The sequence below is a fragment of the Psammomys obesus genome, unplaced genomic scaffold (genome assembly GCF_907164565.1).
Source record: "Psammomys obesus unplaced genomic scaffold, mPsaObe1.curated_primary_1811, whole genome shotgun sequence".
Classification (NCBI taxonomy): Eukaryota; Metazoa; Chordata; class Mammalia; order Rodentia; family Muridae; genus Psammomys; species Psammomys obesus.
Genome location: NW_026585895.1, coordinates 14002630 through 14027227, shown reverse-complemented (window position 1 = coordinate 14027227; position 24598 = coordinate 14002630). Strand labels below are relative to the sequence as shown.

At 46.1% G+C, this 24598-nt stretch overlaps 1 protein-coding gene across 2 annotated transcripts in view; it reads left to right on the top strand.

Moving 5' to 3' along the window:
* Positions 1-24598, top strand: part of Myo3b (myosin IIIB) — a 306408-nt gene that overhangs the window by 232642 nt on the left and 49168 nt on the right. The window contains exons 29-31 of one of the 2 annotated variants that reach the window (XM_055600478.1): positions 700-721; positions 1912-1996; positions 2854-2950. In XM_055600478.1, coding sequence (XP_055456453.1) covers positions 700-721; positions 1912-1996; positions 2854-2950 — 204 coding nt within the window. The remainder of the gene's footprint in view (positions 1-699; positions 722-1911; positions 1997-2853; positions 2951-24598) is intronic. The other variant, XM_055600477.1, reaches the window with a different exon arrangement.

The window sequence follows — 24598 nt, the reverse complement described above, 5'->3', positions numbered from 1 at the left end:
GCCTGCCAGCGATGGCTAGTCTAGCCAGCCAGCCTGCCTGGGGATCGTGTCTCTTCCTCCCAGGTGCCAACGCTGGCAGGCTCTTTAGTGAGAGACACGCCACAACAGATAAAGCAAAAAGCAATCGAGGAAGACACCCACAGTCAACTTTGAACCTAGATACACATATACACACGATCACACATGTACACACACACACACACACACACACATGCTTCAGATGCATATGTGGGAAAAAATATACAGGTTAGAATTTTTTTTCTTAAAAGTATTTCCCTTATCGTTACAGTGCATTACGTAATACTTGGGAGCCCAGGTCCGGTGCTAATGTCTAGGGAAGGATACTCTTTCTTGTCTCCTCTCAGAATGTTATTGTGTGCATTAGGTTATCTGGGAAGAAACCTGCCTAACTTTGTTCAGTCAAGTACTTTCCAGTGCATCTGTCTGGGGATAGTACTTCCCCCCTTGCTCCGCCTTTTTCAAGTAAGTAACGGTGTACGCATTGCATTAAGTACCTTAGGGTCTGCCAAAGGCCTGAAGCGGGGGAAGAGTCTGCTGATTAGCTGGCCACAGGGAGAGTCAGGGAGCATCTGTACTGGTCTCTGGCTTCTGACAGGCCCCCTCGGAGCCAGGCAAGGACACTCAGATGTCTGTGTTGGGGCAGGAAAGGTAGGCAGCACAGGTGGGCAGCCACCCGAGGGCCACACTCTCTTTCCAGAGTGTCACTAAAGCTCACCAGAGCTTTGAAGGAACAGGTAAGCACTTAAGTGTCCCGTAGTCCCCGAGACTTACTTGGACTAGACAAGAATGAGCCCCTTGAGCCAGTACCCAGATCGCATTGAGGGGCCAGAGGGAGAGCCGAGGAGTTGGAGCCAGAAAAACATGGGTCAGAAATGTCTAGGAAATGCTGGCTATTCACCAGGATACCTGGGGAAAACCCTTACCTTTCTCAACCTTATTTCTTCCTCCGTGTTCTAGGCACAATGAAAGTACTTAGCTCCAATGGTTGGTTGTAAAGGTGTAGCTAGACAGTTAAGAACATTTTTTTAAACCAGAAATTTATTATGAATAATAGCTAATTTAAATTTACCAGGGCTGGAGAGATGCTTCAGCAGTTAAGAGCATCGGTTGCTCTTCCAGAGGACCCAGGTTCAATTCCCAGCACCCACATGGCAGCTCCCAACTGTCTGTAACTCCAGATCCAGAGCATCCTGACTCCCTCACACATGCAGGCAAAACACCAATGTACATAAACTAAAAATAAATATATTATTGAAACGGCAACAGCATTGCTAGTAAAACCTAACACTGCTGCTGGGCATAGCTTTAAAAAAAAAATTGACTGTTAAGGATATTTTTTTCTGACCTGTGTGACCTTACAATTTGGGATTTTACCCAGCTTGTCTAACATTTACTAAATACTTACTAGGTCCCAGGCACCAAGATAGCTGCTGGTAAAGAGTGTGGAAGGCAGAGACTCTGCCTCCTTACCTTCCATGCGGGAGGCATGTGACAGCCCCTTCCCCCCAGATCCTGCTGTGCTTTAAGTGGGTAATACTGTTTATAACCTCCAATGAGGTTATAAGCTTGGGAAAGTCTGTGGAAACCTGGCATTGCTCACTAACCCACACAACTGTAAAGGGGCAGTTTCCAGGTCTTAGGACTTCAGGCAGGCAGTGGATCTTTTGGATTGCATGGAGACAATACCAATGGGATGCATTTCTTTACGTGGACAGGGTTCTTTTAACTAGGGGCTAGCACAAGATGCAACAGAAGTGAAAGGATGAGTTTGTATAACTTTTTTGAGAGGAAAACAATGTTTTGTTTTGTTTTTTTAAACAGTAATCCTATTTTTTATTGTAATTTTAAAGCCTTCTTTTAAAAAAATTATGATTTTTGTTGTCCTTTTAGGCATCCACAAGCCCGGAGTTCTCCGGCAGGCTGTGATGGCACCTCAGGACATGCAGATAAGGCAGCCAGACTGGCCGATGCTGAGGTAATCCAGAGCCCTTCCTTCAGTGGGATCCAAGTCCCTGGGCGTGGAGGCTGTCTGTGACTGCCTGGCCCGGCCATCGAACATGAAACTTGTAGTAATGTTTTGAAGTTTTTGAGACAAAAGCCCAGCTAAAGAACCTTGGTTCGGTGGAGAGACAGGGAGGTACGGGGAAAAGAGAATCAAAAGCCTGGAAATTTGCTGCTGAGAATAAACGCCGGCTGCTCCCTGAGGTGATCTGCTGAGTGCTCCGCTCTGCAGCTGGTGGGGCCTCTCTCTGAGAGAGGACCCGAGGTTCTCTGGTAGCACTTTGATACCCTGCTTGAATTCAGCATCTGAAATGGAGGCGTCTCTCTGTGACTTGGAGCCCACAGCAGGCTTTGAAGTCTGATCCAATTTTTGCTGCCTCCTATTTGATGTTGAAAGGGTGAAATGAAGAAAATGTACAGTTTTTGCCAGTAACTCTGCTGAGCATATGTAAGATTAAAAAAAAAAAAAAAAACACAAAATCCTTTGGATGATGTGCTTAGAAAGGACAGATTAATACCTTTCTATAGGTTTCCTTGTTTTTCTCTTAAGGATAAAAATTAAGTAAAGACGAGAATTAGCATGTGGCTGTTCTCTGACCTGAACTGTGAGTGACTGAAGAGGGGTTAGGTACGGAGGAAGAAATAAATGAAAGGTGCTGCAGCTTGACTCCTAATTGCCCCAGGAGAGGACTGTCACTCAGTTCTATACAAGGCCCAGGGAGCATACAAATGTCATCGATACAGTCGGGGGCAATGGTCCCTCAGTTTAATGAAAAGCATGTCCTTCAGCAGAGGATAAAAATGCCCTTTCTCTCGCTGCTCTTTCGGTAGCTCTCAGTTGCTGGAATGGATGTGTCATCTTCTCAGACGAATCACCCTGCCCCGGCTCACCAAAGACTGAGTCCCTGTGGAGGCCCTCTCAAGCCTGGTAAGGGAGACATTCGGGATGCATGCACTTCGACCATTTGTTTGCTGGCATAGATCCTAGTGAGTTGTTCGTGCGGGCTGACCTAGAAGTCAGGACCCAATAAGGCAGTGAGACGATGTGATGGTAACAGGAAGCCGTAAAGACCGGGAACAAGATTTCCTTTAAAAAGTAGCAGTTTTAAGATTGGCATGGTGGCACAATCTCAGCACCTGGGAGGTCGAGGCAGGATGGTCAGGCTCCGTCACCAGCCTTGGTTACACAGCACGTCTGAGGCCAGCATGGGCTGCCTATGGCGCTTAATCGAATATCACCCTCAACTTATGAAACTGTTCCAAAGCTTCTCTTGTGGAAGCAAAGGCAAAGAGATAGCTAGATTGTAGCAGAATTCAAGGTCAAAATCTCTGGCCTAGCAATGAATATGGATTTGGAGACTACTTCTGCACTCTGGGTAGCACGGGGATTCACTTAGCAAAAGACAGGCCTCTCACCATTTGTCTTTGGTGCCAGTGAATTCTGGTCCCTTTTGAAACTCCTTGCTATAGAATATGGTAGAATTCGGTTTCAGGCTTGTGGGCGGCTATAATCAGTGCTTCGGAAAGAGAAACGTATGGAACATGAGTGTAGAAAATATTTATAAACAGATATAGCCCTAGTTCAAGGGGGAAAAAGATCTTGGGCTGCAGAGATGACACTGATTGCTCTTTCAGAGGACCTGGGTTTGGATCCTGCTCACTGCCATCTATAACTCCAGTTCCAGGGAATCTGACCGCATTTTCTGTCCCTCATGAGCACTAGGTACATAAACATACATGCTGCAAAACACCCACTCACTTAAGATAGAATAATAATGAAGAAGAAGAAGAGGAGGAGGAGGAGGAGGAGGAGGAGGAGGAGGAGGAGGAGGAGGAGAAGAAGAAAGCTCTGCTCTTCAAGTATGGTTAGACCCAATGTCAGCCAGACCTTTTTTACTGAAAGGTGTAGTTATTTTTCAGCTTGCTCCAAAATTCTTCTTTGGCTGTTTTTCAATCTGTGAAGATGGGTGCAACGTGAAGGAGAAATGCCTTTGAATGTGCTCGGTCTTCCGGCCTGCATAGGAACTTGCACTCTTGGCAACCCGGCAGGCTGTGTGTGCTGTAGTAGAGCCTTCACGTGTATAGCGCAGAACATGATAACAAACTTTCAGACAGTGTTTCCTTGTAGCCAGGCAGTGTTCAGGGATGTGGCTGTGCTCTCCTCTACAGCGCATGCAATTCCTGTCTGGAGACAGGGCTTGGTTAGTGAAGCTCTCGGCTTGCAAGCGTGAGGACCTCAGTTTGGTCCCCAGAAGCCACATAAAGACAGCAGGCTGGGAGGGAGGATCCTGGGTTGGCCGCCTGTTGTGGGTGAGCTCCAGGCGGATGGAAAAACCCTGCCTCACGGGAGATGGACAGCGTTCTTGAGGATGGCATAGAAAACTGTCCCCTGGGTTACACAAATACATGCACATAATAAGCAGAAGGCATGTAATTCCCCTAAAAATAAGTGTTGCTGAGTAGCTGGAAATGCAAGTTTAAAGGCAGAGCTCTCTTAGTTCACATCTCTACTCTCTGTGTAATGCTAGCTAGGTTATGTTATACATTATTAACTTTCCCCATCACTTTGATAAAACGAGTCATACATTTTGTTGAAAAGCCAGGTGTGATGGGGCATGCTTTTAATACACCAGAACTTGGGAGGCAAAGGCAGGCGGATCTCTGTGAGGTCAACCTGCTCTACATAGAGAGCTCCAGGCCAGCCGGGGCTGCATGGTGAAACCCTGTCCCAAGAAGAGAAAACAAAACTAAACCCTCCTGACAGAGAGCAGCTTAAGGGACACAGGGTTTATTCTGGCTCACGGTTGAAGGTGAAACGGAAAACAGTCCACGTGGTAGGAAGGCATGGAGGCGAGAGTGTGAGGCAACCATCACAGTGAGTATACGTCATGAAGCAGACAGAGATGACTGCTGGTCCTCGAGGGGACCATTGTATTCAGGCTTGGATGCTGTCCCGAGTGATGATGCCCCTCACTTCCACAGTGGCTCTTTCCTCTCTAGCTAAGCCTCCCTGGAAACTCCCTCAGGGATAAGCCCCAACATGTACTTAATGATGCCTCCTGCATCTTTTAATCCAGTCTCGTGTGTGTTGGGCATTAACCACCGCACACCACAGCTCTGCTGCCGGATCCGTGTGTGTAAACTGGGAGGGGCAGCGGTTATATGTGGAGGGCTGTGTGGGGACCAGTGAGCCGGGGCTGGTGAAGGAGGGTACCGCGCACAGCCCGGCTCACAGAGAGGGGTGCTCGGGGGCTGTGTTGACTTGCCGTTTCCACAGGAGTGCCAAAATCCGGCTCTCCCTGTGAGACAGAGTTGTGGTGGGATAGTTCGGGAATAAGCAAAAGAGACTTACTGAATCTCAGTTCTCTTTCCAGTCTGTAGAAATATACTCCCCAAAGTCAGGCTTACTGAGAAGTTGTGAGTTTGACTTTTAGAAGTGGCTCCTGGCTACTGTTCCACAGCCTTCCGATTCAAACGGCTGTGTCTTGGGTCAGTTGCCATCACTTTTACCCCCCCCCCCCCCGCCGCCTTACACCCATAAAAATGGCGTCTGCCCCGAGTGGTTTCCCTGGTCCTTTTCTCCTCCTCCAGTTCCTCTTCTCCACAGACGACTGAGATAGCCCTTCTAAGGCATTGCTCTGGTCCTATCACTCCCTTCCTCCACTCTTCACTTCCCCAGCCCTCCCTCCCCCAGTGTCAACTCTTGATATGTCATTGAAGGTGTCCTATGTTCTTGTGCTGGTCTCCCTTTCTGGTTCTCATGTTCCCCGGCTACTCTTCCTCCTGTGGCTCAGAATCCCTGAGCTGTTCTCTGCTCTGTGGATATGCCTAGTGTGTTCTTTCTTTCGTGACTTTGTTTGTGATGTCCCCTCTCTGTGTTTTTCTTGGCCTGTGATGATCCCTGTTCTGCACCCTTTGCCTCTGTGTGTAGTATTTCTCTCACCCCACCTTGGGTTCCGTGCTTGTGGCAAATTTTAAACTCTCTGGGATCAGTTTACGGTCACTGGGGATCAAACCTGGACTTCACACTTTCCTAGAGTTTAATACCAAGCCACATCCTCGGCCTTCTGGACAAGCTTGCTGCGCTGGTTTCTTGTGAGTTGAAAACCATGATGAAATATAGTAGGAGAGGAAGGAAGAAAAGACTTAGATGCGGAAATATGTTGGAACAGAACTGACGTCTCCTGTGATTTAGATGCTGATTAATGTTCATTGCCAATGTGGCTAGATTTAGCTGACACGCAAACACGCCCCTGAGGGTGCCGAAGGGGGTATTTCCAGAAAGGTTTAACAAAGAGGCAAGGTCCCTCTGAGTGTGGGCATCACCAGTTCATGGGCTAGGGCTAAATAAGGAAGACAAAGTGAGCTAGCTGAGCGTCGGTGTGTGTGACTGTGAATGGTGTGAGCAGGCAACTCACGCTCCAGCCACCATTCCTTCCCCACCAGAGAGCTGCATCCTCTAGTGTGAGCCGAAATACGGCTTCCTTCCTCACCATGCTGGGACGTGCCAATCACCACAAGGGAAAAGTAACTAATGAGAACGTAGTTGTACAAGTTACCATGATGCACGTGCTTGCCTTTTGTTGCTGTTTGTTTTGTTTTTGTTTTGAGATTGGGTCTCACTTACATAGCCCAGGTGACCTCCAACTCATAGATCTCCACCTGCCTCTGCCTCTGCCTCCTAAGTGCTAGGATTATGCCTGGGTAACTCTCTGCTGAAATACTGGCCCATTATTTCAACCTGGTTTTGTGGAAGGCAAAAAGAAAATTCTGTGACCTTTCACATTTTTAAGGACGCACCGGTGCCCAGAAGCTTTCCTGTGGACTCAGGGAACTGACACCACAGTTCCGGAAAGGCTCTGGTGGGTCAGGGCTGGGGAATAAACCCCAAGTGCTCAGTCTGGAGCTCCAGAGAGGCCACCAAAGCAGTCTTTAAAATTGGGACTTGGACAGGGCCCTTAGCTAAAGAGAGTGGGATTGTCTCTGTCTGGCCCACACGTGCTTCTGTGTTGCTCAAATAAAGAATCCAACCAGGATTATTATAAATTTAGTAGGATTGAGACGGACAAGTACAAACTCAAACTGATTCTTCCTATGTAAAGATGTATTTCCCAGGCATTTGTTCTTCTCTGTGTTTGTCCATATGTTTATTTAAAAAAAAAATTACTATTAACACTTTCTACAGGCCAGAATCTGTCCTGGGCCACCGGTTTTCAAGTTGTTTTGGAAGACTTTATGTTTATTTGTTTTTAATAGATTACTTCCTGAGTTGCAGTCTGATGGTTTTGTGACATATAATAAAAAGAAACTCTAGAAAAACAATTACCCACCAAAAGCAACTAGAAAAGCAATCAGTTGCACCCTTGGATATTCCGCTTGAATCAAACTGCTCTCAGCTTTGTCTAAATCTCTTCCTTTCAGTTAGATCACTCTGAATTCCCATCCTAGCCTTGTCAGGCACCAGGAACACCGTCAGCCTGAAGACCGAGTGTCAGTGAGTGACAGTCATGTTCCTAATGACCCAGTGCCTCACTGTGTTAGCTCAGGCTTGTTTGCATTCCTTTCCAAAATACCTCATTGCAACACAGTGCCCCAGACACCAACTGCTGTCACCACAGTTAACCTTCACTGAAGCCTCCGGGCAAAACTGGGCTCTCTAAAAGAAATGTGTAGTACCCCTGCCCAGAGGCAAGGGTTTCTCATGGGTTTACATTTAATAAGAAGTTTGGGGGTGGAAAAGGGACAGAGGCCACAAAGGTGGCCAGGTCTCCCTACCTGCCTAGAGTTCTCAGTGAAACCTGACTGTGGTGGAGGCTGGAGGGAGAGTGGCCCGTAGGTAGTCGGAAGCCATGGAGAGCATCCATGGACCACCATTGCAGGGACCACAAGCCTCCCTGCCTTAGTTACTGTTTTATTGCTGTGAAGAGACATCATGACCAAGGCAACTCTTATTTAAAAAAATAAAAGCATTTAATCGGGGGGTTTGCTTACAGTTTCAGAGGGTTAGCCCATTATCATCATAGTGGGGAACGTGGTAGTGAGCATGGTGCCGGAGCAGTAGCTGAGGGCTGCTTCCTGATCTGCACAGGGAGACAGGCAGAGAGACAGAGAGACAGAGAGACAGAGAGACAGAGACTGGGCCTTGCAAGGGCTCAGAGCCAACCCCAGGGAGACACTTGCTCCTCCAACAAGGCCTTACCTATCCCAACAAGGCCAAACCTCCTAAACCTTCTAATCCTTTCAAACAGTTCCACTCCCTGGTGATTAAGCATTCAAATATATGAGGCTATGGGGTTCATTCTCATTCAAACCACCACACACCCCATTGTCTTCCACAATCTGGTCTGGTCCCTGCCCTGTAGGAAAGCTCATTTCAAAGTCTGTGACATCATTCTGCCTAGATTGTTTCTGCCTGGCCTTGGCAGTGCTCCCCTGTGAGAGTTAGGTTGGGATGTGCTTTCTGTGGCTGCCAAGTCCTGGCATTGGCCCAGGACATCAGGAGCACAGCTGCCAAGGAAGACGAGGCAATGCTGTGCTTGGGCCAAGTCAAGGCCCTCAGCTTCCAGGACTGATGCCTATGGCAGGACTGTGAAATGAGGCAGGATAGAGTTTGATTTTAACTTGTTTTTACTTAACTAAGTAATACATATAGACTGCCCTGTTATTCTTAGCCACCTGCTTTATTTCATTTAAAACTCAACTCTAAAATCTAACACACAATTGTTTCTTGGTAGAAATGGAGTTATTAGTCTTCATTTTACTTCTGCTGGTTTTCTGAAATTGGGTATAATACTTTTTTTTTTCTGCTGCTGCTGCTGTGTGTGTGTGTGTGTGTGTGTGTGTGTGTGTATGTGTTTGAAACAAAGACTTGCTATGTAGCCTTGGCAGGTGTCTTAGTTACTTTTCTATTGTCATGATAAAAACACTATAACCAAGGCAACTTGCTAGTCTGGGTCTGGACCAGAAGGAATGAAGCTTAGCCAGGCAGGTGGGTTCACAGGGTCTTGGTCTGGTGATGAGTTCAGGGAGGAAAAGCAGAGATGGTTTTCAGTGAAACAGCTCTCCTTTTTTTGGGGGACAGGGGCTAAAGAAACTGTGAGGAAGTGGGTAGGGTTTGTTGGAGTGAGTTTACAGCATTGGCTGGGGCTGAGGTGCTGCTGGGAATTCTTCATTTTCATGGAGAGGAATTCCAGGTGCCAGCTGGACACATCCTTATAAGGAAGTAGGAAGTTGTAGCCTGAAACCTGGCCACTAGGCTACGCGACTACCTCAAGGGCAGCAGAGGTGAGGGTAGCAAGGTTATGTGCACTGGGACCATGCTGTTGTAGTTTAATACACTTTGAGTCTTTTTTGTTTGTTTGTATCCATAACACTGGGCAGAAAAGTGCATGATTTCCATATACACCTTCCTTCCCCACTATTTCACTGTTATTGCCATGTTCCAGGGGAGTCCCCGAAGCTCACTGGAATGTCATGTGCTCTCAGTGCTGCAGCCCTTGGTTCAATCCCTAGCACCATTATATATATATATATATATATATATATATATATATATATATATATATAATACTCAGTGTAATTAATTTGAAAGTTAGTATTGGCACATTATTAACCAGTGTCTGTCTGTCACGTCAGAGTTCACTCTGTGTGTTGTGCATTCTGCAGAGTTTGACAAACAGGCAAGGCAGCTATCCACCCTACGCTCTAGAACAATCTCACTGGACGACAAAACTCACCTGTTCCTCCCCCTCTCCTTTCCTCCACCCGGTGCTCAAGCCCCTAGAAACCACTCATTTATTTACTCAGTTTTAAAATTTATTGTCCCCATTGTCCTAAGTTTTCCAGACTGTCATACCATAGACCACAGTACATACCCTTTTTAGATTGGCTTCTCTCACTCAGCAATAAATACCTAAGACTGTTATGCTTCATTATGGCTCTATAGCTTGCTGGTTTTGATAGCTGAATACTATTCCATTGTACAGAGGTATCACAGTTTGTTTATCTGTTTACCAACTGAAAGACATCTTAGTTTTATGTTTGGACAATTACTAATAAAGCTTAGAGACACTTGGGCAAGATTTGGTGTAGAAATAGGTTTTTAATTCATTTTGGCCCATTCAGTATTATGTGATGTAAGCGTCTTTGCTCTGGAAGAAACTGTCAAATTGTCTTCGAAAGCGGCTATACCGTGTTTTGTTTCCACAATCAATGTATGAGAGTCCCCTTGGGCTGGATTTGATGCTGTCAATACTTTAGATTTGAGCCATCTGTCAAGTATATAGTAGCATCTCTTTGTTATTTGAATTTGCAATGTCCTGATGACCTGAGGGGTAGAACATCTTTTCATATGCATATTTACCATCCTTGTACCTTGGCCGGGTGGGGGAGGGAACCTGCTCAGCTCTGCTAACCTTATGTTTGTGTTGTTATTGAATTTTAAACATTCTTTACATCTTTGTATATATACAAACATATAACTTCCAAATATTTTCTCCCAATTTGCAGTTTGTCTTCTGAGTCTCTTAACACTGCCTTTTCTAGAGTAATAATACATTTTTAATGACTATGATCAGGGAGAAAAAAATGTTCTTAACTACAAGTGATTCTCACCTTGCCCTGGCACAGATGGCTGTGTGGAAGCTGAAGCCTGCCAGCCACGATGAGTGTAATGTCAAAAGAAGAGGTAGCCATCCTCAAGCACTGTGAATAGACAAGCTAAATGTAATCCCAAATTAGATACGGGAGTGAGGGACGCTTGATGATGTGACTTTTTTCCCCGTCTTCACTTTTGTTTGTTTCTCTTGGTGCTCTAGTTTGCTTTCTGTTGCTGTGAAAAGTACCATGACAAAAAAGCAACTCAAGAATCAAAGGGTTTACTGAGCTTACAGGTCACAGTCCATCATGGAGGGAAGACAAGGTAGGAACTGAAATGGAGATCATGGAAGAACAGTGCTTGTGTCTGTTAATCCCACAGATTAGGAGAAACCACCCACCCCAATCATCATAGCCAAATTAATTAAAGCAAGCTTGTGTGTGTGTGTGTAAATGGCTGTCTCTCCCTCAGGGCAGGGTTCAAGAAATCAGCATTGGACATGGGAAAGATAAAGGCTTTTTTAGCTCAGAAGTAGGGGGTTTCCAAATGGGGAATTTGTGTAGCAAACGTAAGCATAACAAGATGGCCATACCAACCTCCTGAAACAAAGACACCGTGGGAAGATAGTCCTAACAGAGTAGTCATGACAGGGTGGTCATAACAACAGGTGGTCGTAATAACTTTGAACAAAGGCATAGTTGTTTCCTGGAACAGGCAGTACAGAACCATTTGTAGTTAAGGTTACAAGTGGGGCACAGCCCAGTCCCTTGAGAAACAGGTTTAATCATAAACAGGAATGTGCCTAGTTTGTCTTTACAATAAGAGGGCTTTTAAGCCTAAGATGGAGGCAGGCTGGTTTATTACCCCTGACTTCCTCAGCCTGCTTTTTCATATAGTCTAGGCCTACCTGCTCACAGTGGGGTTGACCCTCCCACATTAATTAGTTATGAAGAAACTGTCACACAGGTGCTGGCAAGATAACTTAGCAGGTAAAGGTGCTTGCCATGGAAGCCTGCAAACCTGAGTTTGAGTCCCAGAACCCACACAAAGGTAGAGGGAAAGGACTCCCTAGCAATGTCTCCACACTCACACTTTGGCACCTGCACCCAATAATAAAAAATAAATTAAAAAATAAAATAAAAACTTCACATTGCCCAATCCGACCTGGACAATTCTTTAGCTGAGGCTCTGTCTTCCCAGATGACTCTAGATTTGTGTCAGGCTGACAGCTGAAACAACCATTATGACATTAAGTTCTCTTGCCATTTATGTTCCTTAGGACATCTCTGGGGGTGTCTCCGCTAGAGACAGTATTTAGGAAGCGAGAATCACCAAGAAGTCCTGCCTCAGTTAACTGTACCCCAAAATCGAGGCCTGTGAGAGGGAAGAATTCAGGAACTGAACGGGCAAACTGTGAAACCTCCAGCCACTGCCTGCTCCCTGGTGACAGGGATGTGCTCGGTGTTGATTTTTGTTTTAAATTACGGGCTGTGACGCACCTATATTCAAAGTGCTTAACACAGAAGCAAATAAGACAGTGGGTGGATGGTTATGCGGGCAGCTGTGCTTGCAGCACAGGAATCAGCTCGGTGGTCCTTTCAGTAACGAGGCTCCAGATCTCCCTGGAGTGGCCTCCCAAGTATGCAGCCCAGAGCAACATGGTTCAATCTTGCCTGTTTGGAAAGTGTGTGACGCCGGAACCACACACATGTACTCTTTGGCTGGTAGCTTTTTCTTCCGTTATATATATATGCGCACACACACACACATATATATATATATATTAAGTCTGAGTTGTTTGTTTTCGCTGCCGTATAGTACTCCACTTTAGGACCATACCTCTGTCATGAGTGCATCCCCCTGTTGATGGGCATCTGAGTTGTCTCAGTTTGAAGTGCATGTAAAGAGATAGCCATGTACGATGACCCCGCATGCTTAACAGCGTGGCAAGCAGACTTTGGAGTCAAACTAACACATCTGTATCTGTGGGCAAATGACTTACCCTCCCTGTGACTGCCACCCCGTAATTCTAAATGAGGCATAATACCTGAGTTCTAGTGCAGAGTGCTTAGCACAGTACTTCACGTGTGTAAGCATTCAACAAACCTTTGTCAGACAGGTATGCGGGCTAGACTATGTCAGCTTGACACAAGCTGGGAGCACTTGGGAAGAAAGAATATATATATATATATATATATATATATATATATATATATATATATATATATATATTTTTTTTTTTTTTTATTTAATTGTGTGTGTGTGTGTGTGTGAGGGTTTTGCCTGCATGTATGTGTTTTGCATCACGCACACGCAGTGGGAAGAAAGAACCTTGACTGAGAAAATGTTTCATAGGATTGGCCTGTAGGGCATTTTACTGCCTGAAAATGGATGGGAGAGGGCCCAGCCCATTGTGGGCGGTGGCACCCCGGGGCAGGTGGCTCTGGATGGTCTGAAAATGCAGGCTGCCCAAGTCATGAGGAAGGAGCTGTAAGCGGTGTTCCTCCATAGCTTCTGCCGAGTTCCCATCTCTGAGCTCTTGGCCTGACTTGCCCCAGTGATGGATGGTTACCTGGAAGCGTACGATAAAGCAAACGCGCTGCATTGGGTCGAGGCGTTTTATCATTCAAGACAGAATGTTGCAGGCTTGTAACTCATGGCGGCGTTTAGCTTCCCAAGTGAGTTCTTTCCCAAGTGCTTCGGGGAACCACCGAGGGATGTGCTGTAGTAGCTCAGGACCCTCAGGAGATGTGAAGTGGGCAACATTCCTGGACTGGCTTCTGGCCCACACCCTTCCACAGCGTTCCAAAAGCCTCAAAGAGTTGTGGTTGTCCAGCAACGTGGCCAACATTCAACTATAAAGTCCATTATAACCAAGTTACTGTGTGATTCCTTCACTGGCCAGAACTTCGCGTTTTGAGATCTCTAGTCTAATTCAGCTCAAAGACACAAACACAAAATAAAGGCCACAAAGTGCTGTCGGGGAAGGGACATTGTTGCAAGGTGCAGGTATTGAATTTGGATCGCTGCTGGGTTTAAACTAACCCAACCGTTTGTTTAGACAAGAATACATAAATATTTCTGATTGAGTTGTATCATGGATGTAGTTAGGGTGATGATTAGGGAGAAATTCATAATAAATAATGAATAGCAAAAAAAAAAAAAAAAGTCTGTATTTTTTTTTCCCAGCCATCATCAACTGCAGTGACCTCCTGGCCTCTGTGTTCAGGTTACAAGAAAATTTAACTGAACATGGCCCCTGGCTCCTCCTACAAGCCTCTCAGTCCTGTTTACCGCATGTCACTTTTCCTATGAGAGAATCTCTGTGGCACCCTGGCATAGTAAGAGGATTCTAACTCAGGCCTTGTCCTTCAAGACCAAGATTCCAGATCTGAGCTCACTGTGAGGACAGAGCTGGACGCCTGCAGGAACCTTGTCCCATCTGGGCATTTCTCGTTCCAGTGGGAGCTACTTTTGAAGGGTCTGCATCTCCTTTACGCCATTCAAAAGGTCAAGCCTTCTGCTCGTGCTGAAACTACGCATGGTTCCCTCAGCCCCGTGGGCCTAGGGCTTGTTACTTGCATTGAAGCAGCGCAGGCGCAGTTGGCTGGGATTTTCTGGCAGGCAGCTTGTGTAACCGGAGACAGTTATCCAAACAGTGAGCAGAGGAGTGGGAGTCCCACGGACTCAGCCCCCCTGTTTCTTTCTTCACCATCTGGAAAGGTCTCTCAGGGTACGTAGCAGTAAAGCAGCGAGCACAGCCTGTTTACAGCCATTGACCTAGTAACACAGTAACACTCGTTTCTTCCAAAGCCTTGTCTTTTTAAGGCGAGAACTAATGATATCTCTTTACTAAACCCGTGCCAGGTGTCTTCGCTAAGCAGTCTGTTTAAAGAACAAATTCGAACAGGTCTGAGAACCAAAATGAAGAGACACTCAGAGCTCTTAATTTCAAAGAAGACTTTTTTTTCCCTGCCAAGGCACAATGTCTGGGTTCTTCCAGTGGGTGCACTACCACTTTAAGTGCCAGGCTCTACATTTGGGTAGAAATCAGATAAGAGCAGAGAGTCCCAGGTTTGTTTTCGGCTCTGAATGGACTCATCCTCCTGAGGAAAGTTTCCACACTGACTCATTCTCCGGGGCTTGAATGTTTGGGGTACCTGTCAAAGACAGACTAGCCAAGGATCCGTTTGCAGAGCACTCATTCTGTTTGTCCCTCTCGGCTGTGGCTGCGCATGCCCTGAACAGGTCAGCTCAGACTCTCACAGGATGCTCCACCTTCTGTCCTTGCCCTTCGGGGCCAGGACACTCTTTGTTTCTCATTCTTCTCTCCAGAGTTGCATCCTTTCATTCAGGCTGTGGGGGAAGTCCCTACCTCATAGCACGGTCTCTACTTACGCCGTGAGGAGGCACCTGAAAATGTGCATCCTGACCTTCTTGCTCCTGTCTAGAAGAGGATCAAGACAGGTCTCCTCTTTAATGTAGCGCCCCTGAGCAAACTCACCCATGTGTGCCTCCGGGTACTCAGGTAAACAGCTGCTGGCTGGAGGAGGAGGGAATGCATACTGCATAGAGGTTCTGCTTATTCGAGACAGTTCTGAGCATCGACCCCAGAGTGACTGCCTTCCTTACACTCTGAGGTATGACTGTCTAAGGTGATTTCACAAGTTCTTTGCAGGTGGTTTTACATCACGTCTTAGTTAGGGTTTCTATCGCTGTGAAGAGAGCAACCAAAGCATTTAATCGGAGCTGGGTTACAGTTCAGAGGTTTAGTCCATTGTTATCACAGCAGGAAGCACGGTAGCAGGTGGGCAGACAGGATGCTGGAGGATTGGCAGGCGTCAGGAAGAGAGAGACCCTGGGTTGGCTCAAGCAGCAGAAACCTCAAAGCCCACCCCCAGTGACAAACTTCCTCCAGCAAGGCCACACCTCCCAATAGTCCACTCCCTAACGGCCTATGGGGGCCATTTTCATTCAGATCATCACACATCACCGACACGCCTCTAAGAAGCCAAAGGAACCCGTGCATCCACCTCCCAGCATACAAGCGAAGGTGCACTTACGGCACCTTGCAGGTGCTGCAAAAGACATCCTGTTGCCACGTTCCTGTCAGACGCCTGTCAGACGCCTGTCAGACTTCCTATCCTTCTGAGGACTGTCAGTTTCTAGTTGGAAACTTGGTAGAAGGAATAAGTAACTGAATGAGAAAAACGGGCTTCTTTTTGTTCAGTGTTTTATATCTATGCATGCATTGAATCCCCTGAAAATGGGGTTTGGATGGCTATGAGCCACCATCTTGGTGCTGGGAATTGAACACGGGTCCTGTAGAGGAACAGTAAGTGCTCTTAACTGCCAATCTGTCTCTCACACCCCTTTTGTCACAGTTTGGATCCCTGAAACAGGAGCTGAATGCATGGATGTCTGTGGGGGGGGGGGTGTCATTCCCCTGGAACAGAAGTTACAGATAGTTGTGAGCAGCCATGTGGGTGCTAGGAATTGAAGCCGTGTGCGTTGGAAGAGCAACCATTGTTCTTAACTGCGGAGCCATCTCTCCAGCCCCCACTTTTTGGAATATTTATAAATTGCTATTGCCTTTCCAGTGTGCCTTCTCCTTGGGGGACTATGTCCCAATTAGTGACCAAATGACCCTCAAAATTATTCAATATAATTTGGGCTGGATCTAAAGCCTGGAGACCAGAAAACACCTACAGAACCTAAATAGAGTTCTACAGCTTCTCAGAAACGCTGAGACATGCTTCCTCATTAAAAAAGAAAAAGTTTAAAAAAAAAGAAAGAAAGAAAATGTTAAAAACTCAGGAATCTTTATTGTAGTTGTTTATTTACTTTTAAACTTCGTTTTATTTTTAAGCTTAACATATACTTACATCACGTCTTTCTTTCCTCTTCTCCCCCCAGTTCTTTCCATGTATTCCCCTCTTCCCCTTGTCGCCCCCTCTCAAAATTCATGGCCTCTTTTTCTTTGATATGTATTGAGGCAGATACACACACACACTAAAAGCTGCCCAATCTGCCCAGTGTTACTTGCGTGTTTACGATTTTAGGCCTGACCGCTTGGTATTGGCAGACAGTTAAGGTGCTTTTCCTGGAAGAAGACCCTTTGTCCTGCTCTCAGCCTTCCCCAGCTGCCTGGGGCCCTTTCTGGGGAGGCCTCTGAGGTTTCCCACTTCCGTGTTAGCATATCTGTTGGTAGACTCATTCAGGCTGCTGTATTGTTGAGATATCCTGGGTAAAGTCTCCCTGTCATTTCTGGGAGATACAGTATTCCAGAGAAGTCCTGGTCCTCTGGCTCCTGTAATCTTTCTTCCTCCTCACCCAAAATGTCTCTTGAGCCTTAGGTGCTGGAGTTGTGTAGCTGTGTCAGTTAGTTTCCCTGTGTAGACCTGACTGGCCTGAAATCACTGTGTAGACCAGCCTTAGGTTAGGATTCTTCTGCAAAAGACTGAAAATTGAGCTTCTTCATTGCTGTCACTTTTTTAAGTAAAAATTATTGCTTCACATCTATTCATTTATCTATGCATTTATTTATTTATTTATTTATTTATTTATTTAATGTAGATGCATGCTCTATCTGAATGTACACCTGCAGGCCAGAAGAGGGCAACAGATCCCAGTATAGATGGTTGTGGGCCACCATGTGGTTGCTGGGAATTGAACTTGAGACCTCTGGAAGATCAGACAGTGCTCTTAACTGCTGAGCTGAGAATTCTTAGTGAAATTCTATACTCAAAGTTGGAAAGTAAAAATTGAGATAAGAGCTCAGCATAGCAGTACATGCCTTTAATTCCAGCACTTGGAAGGCAGGTGCAGGCAGATCTCTGTGAGTTTGAGGCCAACCTGGTCCACAGAGTGAGTTCCAGGACAGCCAGGGTTACACATAGAAACCCTGTCTCAAAAAACATACAAACCACCCCTGACCCCAAATATTGAGATAAGATCGTTTTTTACTTTACTTTGAGCTCCTTACAAAATGGGGTTAATGTTTTCTGAGTCACTTTCATATGCTAATCTGTACACAATATAAATTCGTGTCGATGCTGCCCTTGAAGCTGTTTTTCCTCAGGTTCACATTAGTTTCATCTGAACTGACATGTTAACTCTTTTTTTCCTTCTTAGGCCACTAGTTTCATGAGCCCCAGTGGCCTCAGAAATGTCATTTCTCAGTTTTGAAGTTGGAAGTTTTTCTTCACTAAGGTATATTTTGGTAGAATTTAAAGAATAGTCAAGACAAAAAAAAAAATTAAAACTTAACTAAACTGCAAATACCAGGTTATGTTAAAGCCTTGACTGAAAGTCTAAGGAATGTCTGCTTTGCTCTACATCATAAGCTAACATTTGGTGAAAACTGAGCCGGCTAGATCCTGCAAGACCGAATGATATCTGAATTCCTGGAGTTGCAGGAGCCCGTGTGGATACAATGCTGAGGACTGAAAGCTCTCTGTGTTAGGCATACTGCAGTCATCCTCCTGCCTCTGAGGTGATTGTACGTGCTGTACTTAAGGGATGTTTTGTTTTGGTTTTCTAAATGCTGGCTATGACCCATTTTAACATCACATTGCTCCTGTACCCAGTTTCATCCGTGGTTTCTGGAACCTCAGAGTTGTACTTTAAATCACTCAGCACCTAAAAGCATTGTCTGCCATGCTGAGCCGTTCTCAGTGCACTAGGGAAACTATGGGAAACCCTGAGACATGGCCATGTGCCGCTTCCCCAAACCCTCCTGGGGATTTTAATCTCCCTGTTTTCCACGAGGTAAACAAGAAGACAGCAAACTCTGTGCATGTATACGTGGCTGAGTGTTGGAAACACGCACACACGTACTAAGGTACAGCTCAAGAGGCTGGAGAGATGGCTCAGTCAGTGAAGCGCTTTGCTGCTCAAGTCCACAGGTACTGGGTCCTCTGGAACTGAAGTTACAGACGGTTGTAAGCTTCCTTGTGGGTGCTGGGAACCGAACGTAAGTCCCCTGGAAAAGTAGCCAGTGGCCTGGCGGGCACCTCTCCAGCCCCAGTATTCAACCATCAAAGCTTACATTTAGCAAGCATTCCGGAGAACACGGGTGAGCTGCTTTCTATTCTTAGCAGCTTAATGTCCTGCCACTCATTGGTTTGAGTGATTCCCACTCCTCAGAGCTCTCCCGTAGACCCGGAGAAGCAGACAGGCTTCTGTCCCATTCGACAATAGGATTTCCATTGTGCTCTTCTATCCTGTTTCCACCTCAAATTGCAGGGAAAAAAAAAAATCTTTCAAACCTCCTTCCCTCCTTTAGAAAGAATGCCGAAGGGGGATTCATTAACAAGGAAACAAATGGCCTCTATCTACATGCAAAAATATTTGCCTAAAAATGAGAGGTGAAAATTTCCTTTTTCTTTATTAAATAAGTTAGGATTAAAAGAGAGAGAGAGAGAGGCATCATAGAAAGGCTGCTGACATCAACCTTTTTGGAGACAGGGTGTCAGAGAATCACCTGACTTGGCAAGCACTGCCATCATACTTAGTCACTATACCTAACTGCATTACGTGAAGTGGGAGGTTTTTGTGGCTGATTTTACTGAAGTATAAAAAGCACTCAATGGTGTTGATTCTGGGTCAACTGGAGAATGACAGCAGGTCAATGAAGCCCAGAAACACTTGACATGGTTCCCAGTGCACAGTGAGTACTCAGTGTTCACAGAATGAAGACTTGATTTGCATGGATACTGTTAAGTGAGTATGGGTGTCCCCCAAAGGCCCATGTGATAAAGGCTTGGTCCCTAGGGTGGTATTATCAGGAGGTAGTAAATTGTCACTGTGGTGCTCCTCCAGGGAGGACTCAGGACCCTGGAATGTTTTCACTATCTTTCTTCCTCTGTCTATCCCTTCTCTTCCCTTCCTCCTCCCTAGCTCATGAAGTGAACAGTTTTCTCTGCCATGAGCTCCTGGCCGTGCTGTCTGCCTTCACCAAAAGCCCAAACCAATGAGGCTGTCTAATCTTGAACTGGAACCTTCAAACTATGAGATAAAGAAAGCTATTCTCATTATAAGTTAATTGCCTCAGGTATTTTGTTATAGTATCACAAGGATGACTAATTAACAGGCATCTGTAGGGTAGAAATTAGTTTCATTTCAAACAGCGCCTTAGATCTTGCATTCAGTCACATGTCATAAATATTTCTGGTCAACAGTTGTGTCCCTAGGAGTGGAAACTGTAAGACAGGACACAGCCATCTGCTTGAACAGCAGGAGACACTCTATCTGATTGTCTGTTTCACAATAGTCAAGTTTGCTATGAAAACAAGTGAGGTCTTCTCGTCCTTGGAGAGATAGAGATTAGTAGTAGCCCTTGGAAAAGGCTGTGGGGTTCAATATACCTGAGTCAGGTTGCTCTGTGGTTTGTTTTACTGTCTGCAGCGCTCAGGATGAAAGAGAAATTAAGTGGGTTATCTGATTGATCAGCATAATCACTGTAGATTCACATCATCCGGAGGGATGGTCTCTGCCTGTCAGAAAAAGTGTAGTTTTCCTTCGTCTTTCTCCTCCTCTGTTCAAACCCTCTTCCCATAACAGCACTCAGGAATCCCCAGACCTATGTTTCGAAGGCGCCTGGCTACACTAATCAGCGAAGAGCACTCTTAGTATCCATCTTTGTTTAGCAAGTTAAAACACACCAAGCATGCTTTGATTGTAATGATGAAAATACATTGCATTAGAGAGCACAGAAGTTCTACTATTATTTTCTTAGAAATTCCCGGCTGGTTATATTCAAATCTCCTCTCCCAGGAAAACATCTGAAACAGGAGATTAAGGGAAAGGTGAAATGTTATGGTTCAGTTAGGAGGTCTCTCTGGGTTCTTCTGGATCTGTTTGCACAATGTTCTGCCTCGGTTCTGAAATGTTCATCTCAGGCTTGTGTGTTTGAACGCTTGTTCCTTCAGAGGTGGCCCAGTGTGGCAGATCTTTGAGGCTTGCCTGCCTGCTTCTGGATGTTTGGGGACACAAGTTCCCTGCCATGCCCTCCCGGCCAGCCAGAGCGCACTGAAACTGAAACCCCCCCGAACTGTAAGCCAATCTCTCTGGTTTAAGTAGGAGTTTTGTCACAGTCACAAGAGAGGTAACTAACACATTTGGCAACTAAATGTTGTCAGTCCGGTGCAGAGAGCCTTAAGTAAGGAGATTCCAAATCCTTCAACAACACTTTCCTCAATCAGCTTGCTGCAGACATTCACTCTGAACCTAAGGATATTGGAGTCTACAGAGCTCCGCAATCACACTGGTAAAAAAAGAAAAAAGTATGCACCAAAAGAGCGAAGGTCAAGTCTTTCTGATGAGCACCCTGCTGCCCTCTTGGTGACTCCCAGAAGGCGGTGTGGAGCGTGTGAGTGCCTCACAGCTTCGTATGATTGAGTCCAGGTTTCTATGGTAACCCTTTGTGATAAAACGCAGTCTCCCATGCCCCAGCCTGGGAATTAGAATGTTAATGGGGATGTTGTTAGCCCAACCCTTAATGTGGTGTTGTCTTTAAAGTGAGGCGCCCGGTAAAATGGCATGTGAGAAATGTACATTTATTATAAGCAGTCTGTAGCTGAGATAATTGAGCTGTATCTACTTCGTCCATGGTCAGGAGGAGCATGTCTTCCGTTTTCTCGGGCCGTCCCTAAGAGCAAAATCACAGGGAACAATAGAAGATGAAGGAGGAGGGGTGCAGGAACAAACTCGACACCACTGTCACAGAGGAGAGGGTGAAGACTACCGTTCGCCAGCATCATGACCAGATGGGTATTGATGAAATGAATGTCAGCAAAAGCTCTGTGAGTCTGTGAGTCTCAGGTGATCATGTGAGTTTCCCTGGGTGACCCCAAACCGAGGGTTACGGAATGCATGCTGTTCCTTTTCATATTTTAAAACAGTAACTTTGTATGTAGGTGTTTTCATACAAGGGTATGTGTACATGTTCACGAATGTGCGTGTGTAGAAGTGTGGCGTGACTCCTTAGCCACCCGCCTTGTTTTTTGAGGCAGAGTCTCTCACTGAGGCCTGGGCATCTCTGGGGTAGGCTGGTTGGCCAGTGAACCCCAAGGGTCTTTCTGTTTCCATTGCCTGAACACTTGTATTATAAGCACACACCACTACTCCCAGCTTCCGATTCGGGTACTGGGGCTCTCCATGTCCTCATGCCTGCGTTGGGGTGGAAGGGGAATGGCCCATATCCTTGTGGCTGCCTGGGGTGGAAGGAGAATGGAAGCAGTTCTTCCTCTGTGTGTGCAGAGCAGTCAAGAGGGCGGGGCCCCTCCAGCTGCCTGTGTTAGCTCTCTGTGCATCAAGCCAATGTTTTCCCTGTGGGCTGTGACGAGGCAAAGCCTGTGAAACCTGACTGTGTCAGCTTATTTTGTCACCGTGACAAAAACCTGAGGAAATAACTTAAGGGTGGAAAGGTTTCATCCCATCGTGGCAGGGAGAGGGTGACGGAGGCTCTCACATGGCAGCTGGAAGCAGAGAAAGAATGGTGGTCCTCAGTGGCTTTCCCCTTTCCCTCTTTTTCCCTTTCCTTTTTTTTTTTTTTTTTTTTTTTTTGGTTGTTTGTTTTGTTTTCCTGTTTTGTTTTGTTTTGAGACGGGTTTCTCTGTGTAGAAACCCTAGAACTCTCTCTCTTGGTAGACCAGGTTCCCTCAAACTCACAGAGATCCACCTGCCTCTGCCTCCCCGGTACTGGGATTAAAGGTATGCACCATCTCTGTCTCCCTCTCTATTTCAGCTAGGCCCACAGGCTATGGATGGTGTGGAATCCATAGTCAGGGTGGGTGTCTCCGTCAGTCTATCCTTTCCAGAAGTGTCCGCCCTCACGGGCACACTAAAAGCTGTGCTTTGCTCATCCCTTTAATCATTTTTTTTTAAATAAAATCAAGATGGCAGTTGAAATTGACCATCAAGTTCATTTGTGCAGATTTTTTTTCCCCCCAAATCCCCGAGTTCTTTAAGGAGCAGTGTGTAAAATCAAGAGTGTATAAACGGAGGCGGGAGGGTGCCTAGTGCGTTGTTGGCTGGTAGTGGATGAAGACTAGCCAGTGGCGGGAGGCCAGGGACTTTCTTCCCGGGCACTGTCGGCTCTTTTCCTTGACCACACTGACTGCAGTGATAAATAACTCAGAAATGTACGAGAGAGGGGGCACATGCTGTGCTTGATTGTGTTTGTGTTTAAAATGCAATTTCCACTCACATGGCATTGGTTTAGCTGTTTCGTGACTTTGTTTGGATCTTCTGTTGCTCAAATAAGAGGCCACACCCATAGCTGTCTGAAGCCCCGGCTCCTAGTGTGTCGCTCCACAGCTTGCTGCCGCACGTTCTTCGGAGGCAGAGGCTTTTGTACGTAGGACATCTTTACTTATCAGGAGGACTGTGCAGACTTCATACAGGGGGATCTCTAAGAATATCAAGGTTAATTCGTAAAAGAGGCTGCGAAACTTGTAGGGACCACTGATTTTTATATTTAGGTGTTTAGATTAGAGTGTAAAGACAGTAGGATTCTGCTATAACTGTACGATTGTCAGGCAACTAGGTTCGTGTGTGTGTGTGTGTGTGTGTGTGTGTGTGTGTGTGAAAAGTTAGTCTTTTGCAGGAATAAGGTACAAAAAATTGAAACCAGTGGCATGCGTATCGTAGAAGAGGAGACCGCTCTCTCCTCTTCCTCCTTCTCCTTCTCTTTCTCCTCCTCCTCCTTCTCCTCCAGCTTCTTCTCCTCCTGCTTCTTCTCCTCCTGCTTCTTCTCTTCCTCCTTCTCCTCCTCCCCCTCCTCCTCTTTCTCTTCCTCCTCCTCCCTCTCTTCTCTTCCCCCTCTCCCCTCTCCTTCTCTTCCTCCTCCTCCTCTGTTTTAAGGCACGGTCTGACTGGGTGTCCCAGGCTGGCCTGGAACTCGCACTCCACCTGCCTCTGTCTCCTGAGGACTGAGATGACCTGTGATCAGGGGAGGAAATTTACCTGGTTACTTGAGCATCGCAAGTGTTGGGATCAGGGACCATGACACACATCCAGATAGTAAGTTGGTATTTTATATCTAAAGCTCTTTTAAAACCCATCAAATCATTTCCCCCTTCTAACCTTGTTAGAGAAAGAAGAGAAATAGCATCTGGGGATGTTAGAAATTTATGAAATTATGAACATAATCATTTTTGTGCCCACACTCCCTTTATTCGGGGTCCAAATGCTTTCCCAGGAATCACTAGCTATATGTAATGTCCTTTTGCCTTTCTCCAAGATAGTGGGGATGAAGGCAGTGCATGGTGCTAATCGAGTAAAGCCATCTTCCCACAACTGTAGCCTGTTTGGGTTATGATGGTGAAATGTGATGCTTGGTTGGTTAATGTGGCCACTGAGGGATGCTCTCAAGGCTCCATGTGCCTACCCATCCATTATGTGTTAGCATCTAAGATCGTTGTCTTTCTGGGAGAGAATGGACTGCAGAGAGGGGAAGGGAGGGAGGAAGAAAGAGGGAGGGAGGCTGTGTCTCAAGCCTCCCACTTTGTGCAGTGATCCGAAGCACAGCGGGAGTCCTGGGCCTGTGGTGCTCTGTCGGTCTCTAAATCCTAGACTCAGACACTTGAGCAGTTCCGTCTGCAGGACCTCACTCTTCACAAGGTCTTGCTGTTAGGCAACATGGCATGGATCCTTTGAACACAGAGTGCAACTTCTACCTATGCTCAACTACCAAATCTGGGCGACAAGGAAGCCCACTAAGCTGGCGTCGGCTAGGGATGACCCAGGATGAAAACCCTAAAACTTCCAGAACTATTGTCTCAAATGTCAGGAAAACAGATTTAGATCTTGCACAAAAATTCCTGGCTGGAGAAAGAGTTTTCCAGTTTGTAGGGGAAAAAAAAAATCTCACAGTTGCTATTAACAGGGGCAGGAAAATGGCTAGGAAAGGAAAGGAGACCTGGAGGCAGCACACTGGGTTGTGGTTGAGGTGGTAGGTGTGTGTGTGTGTGTGTG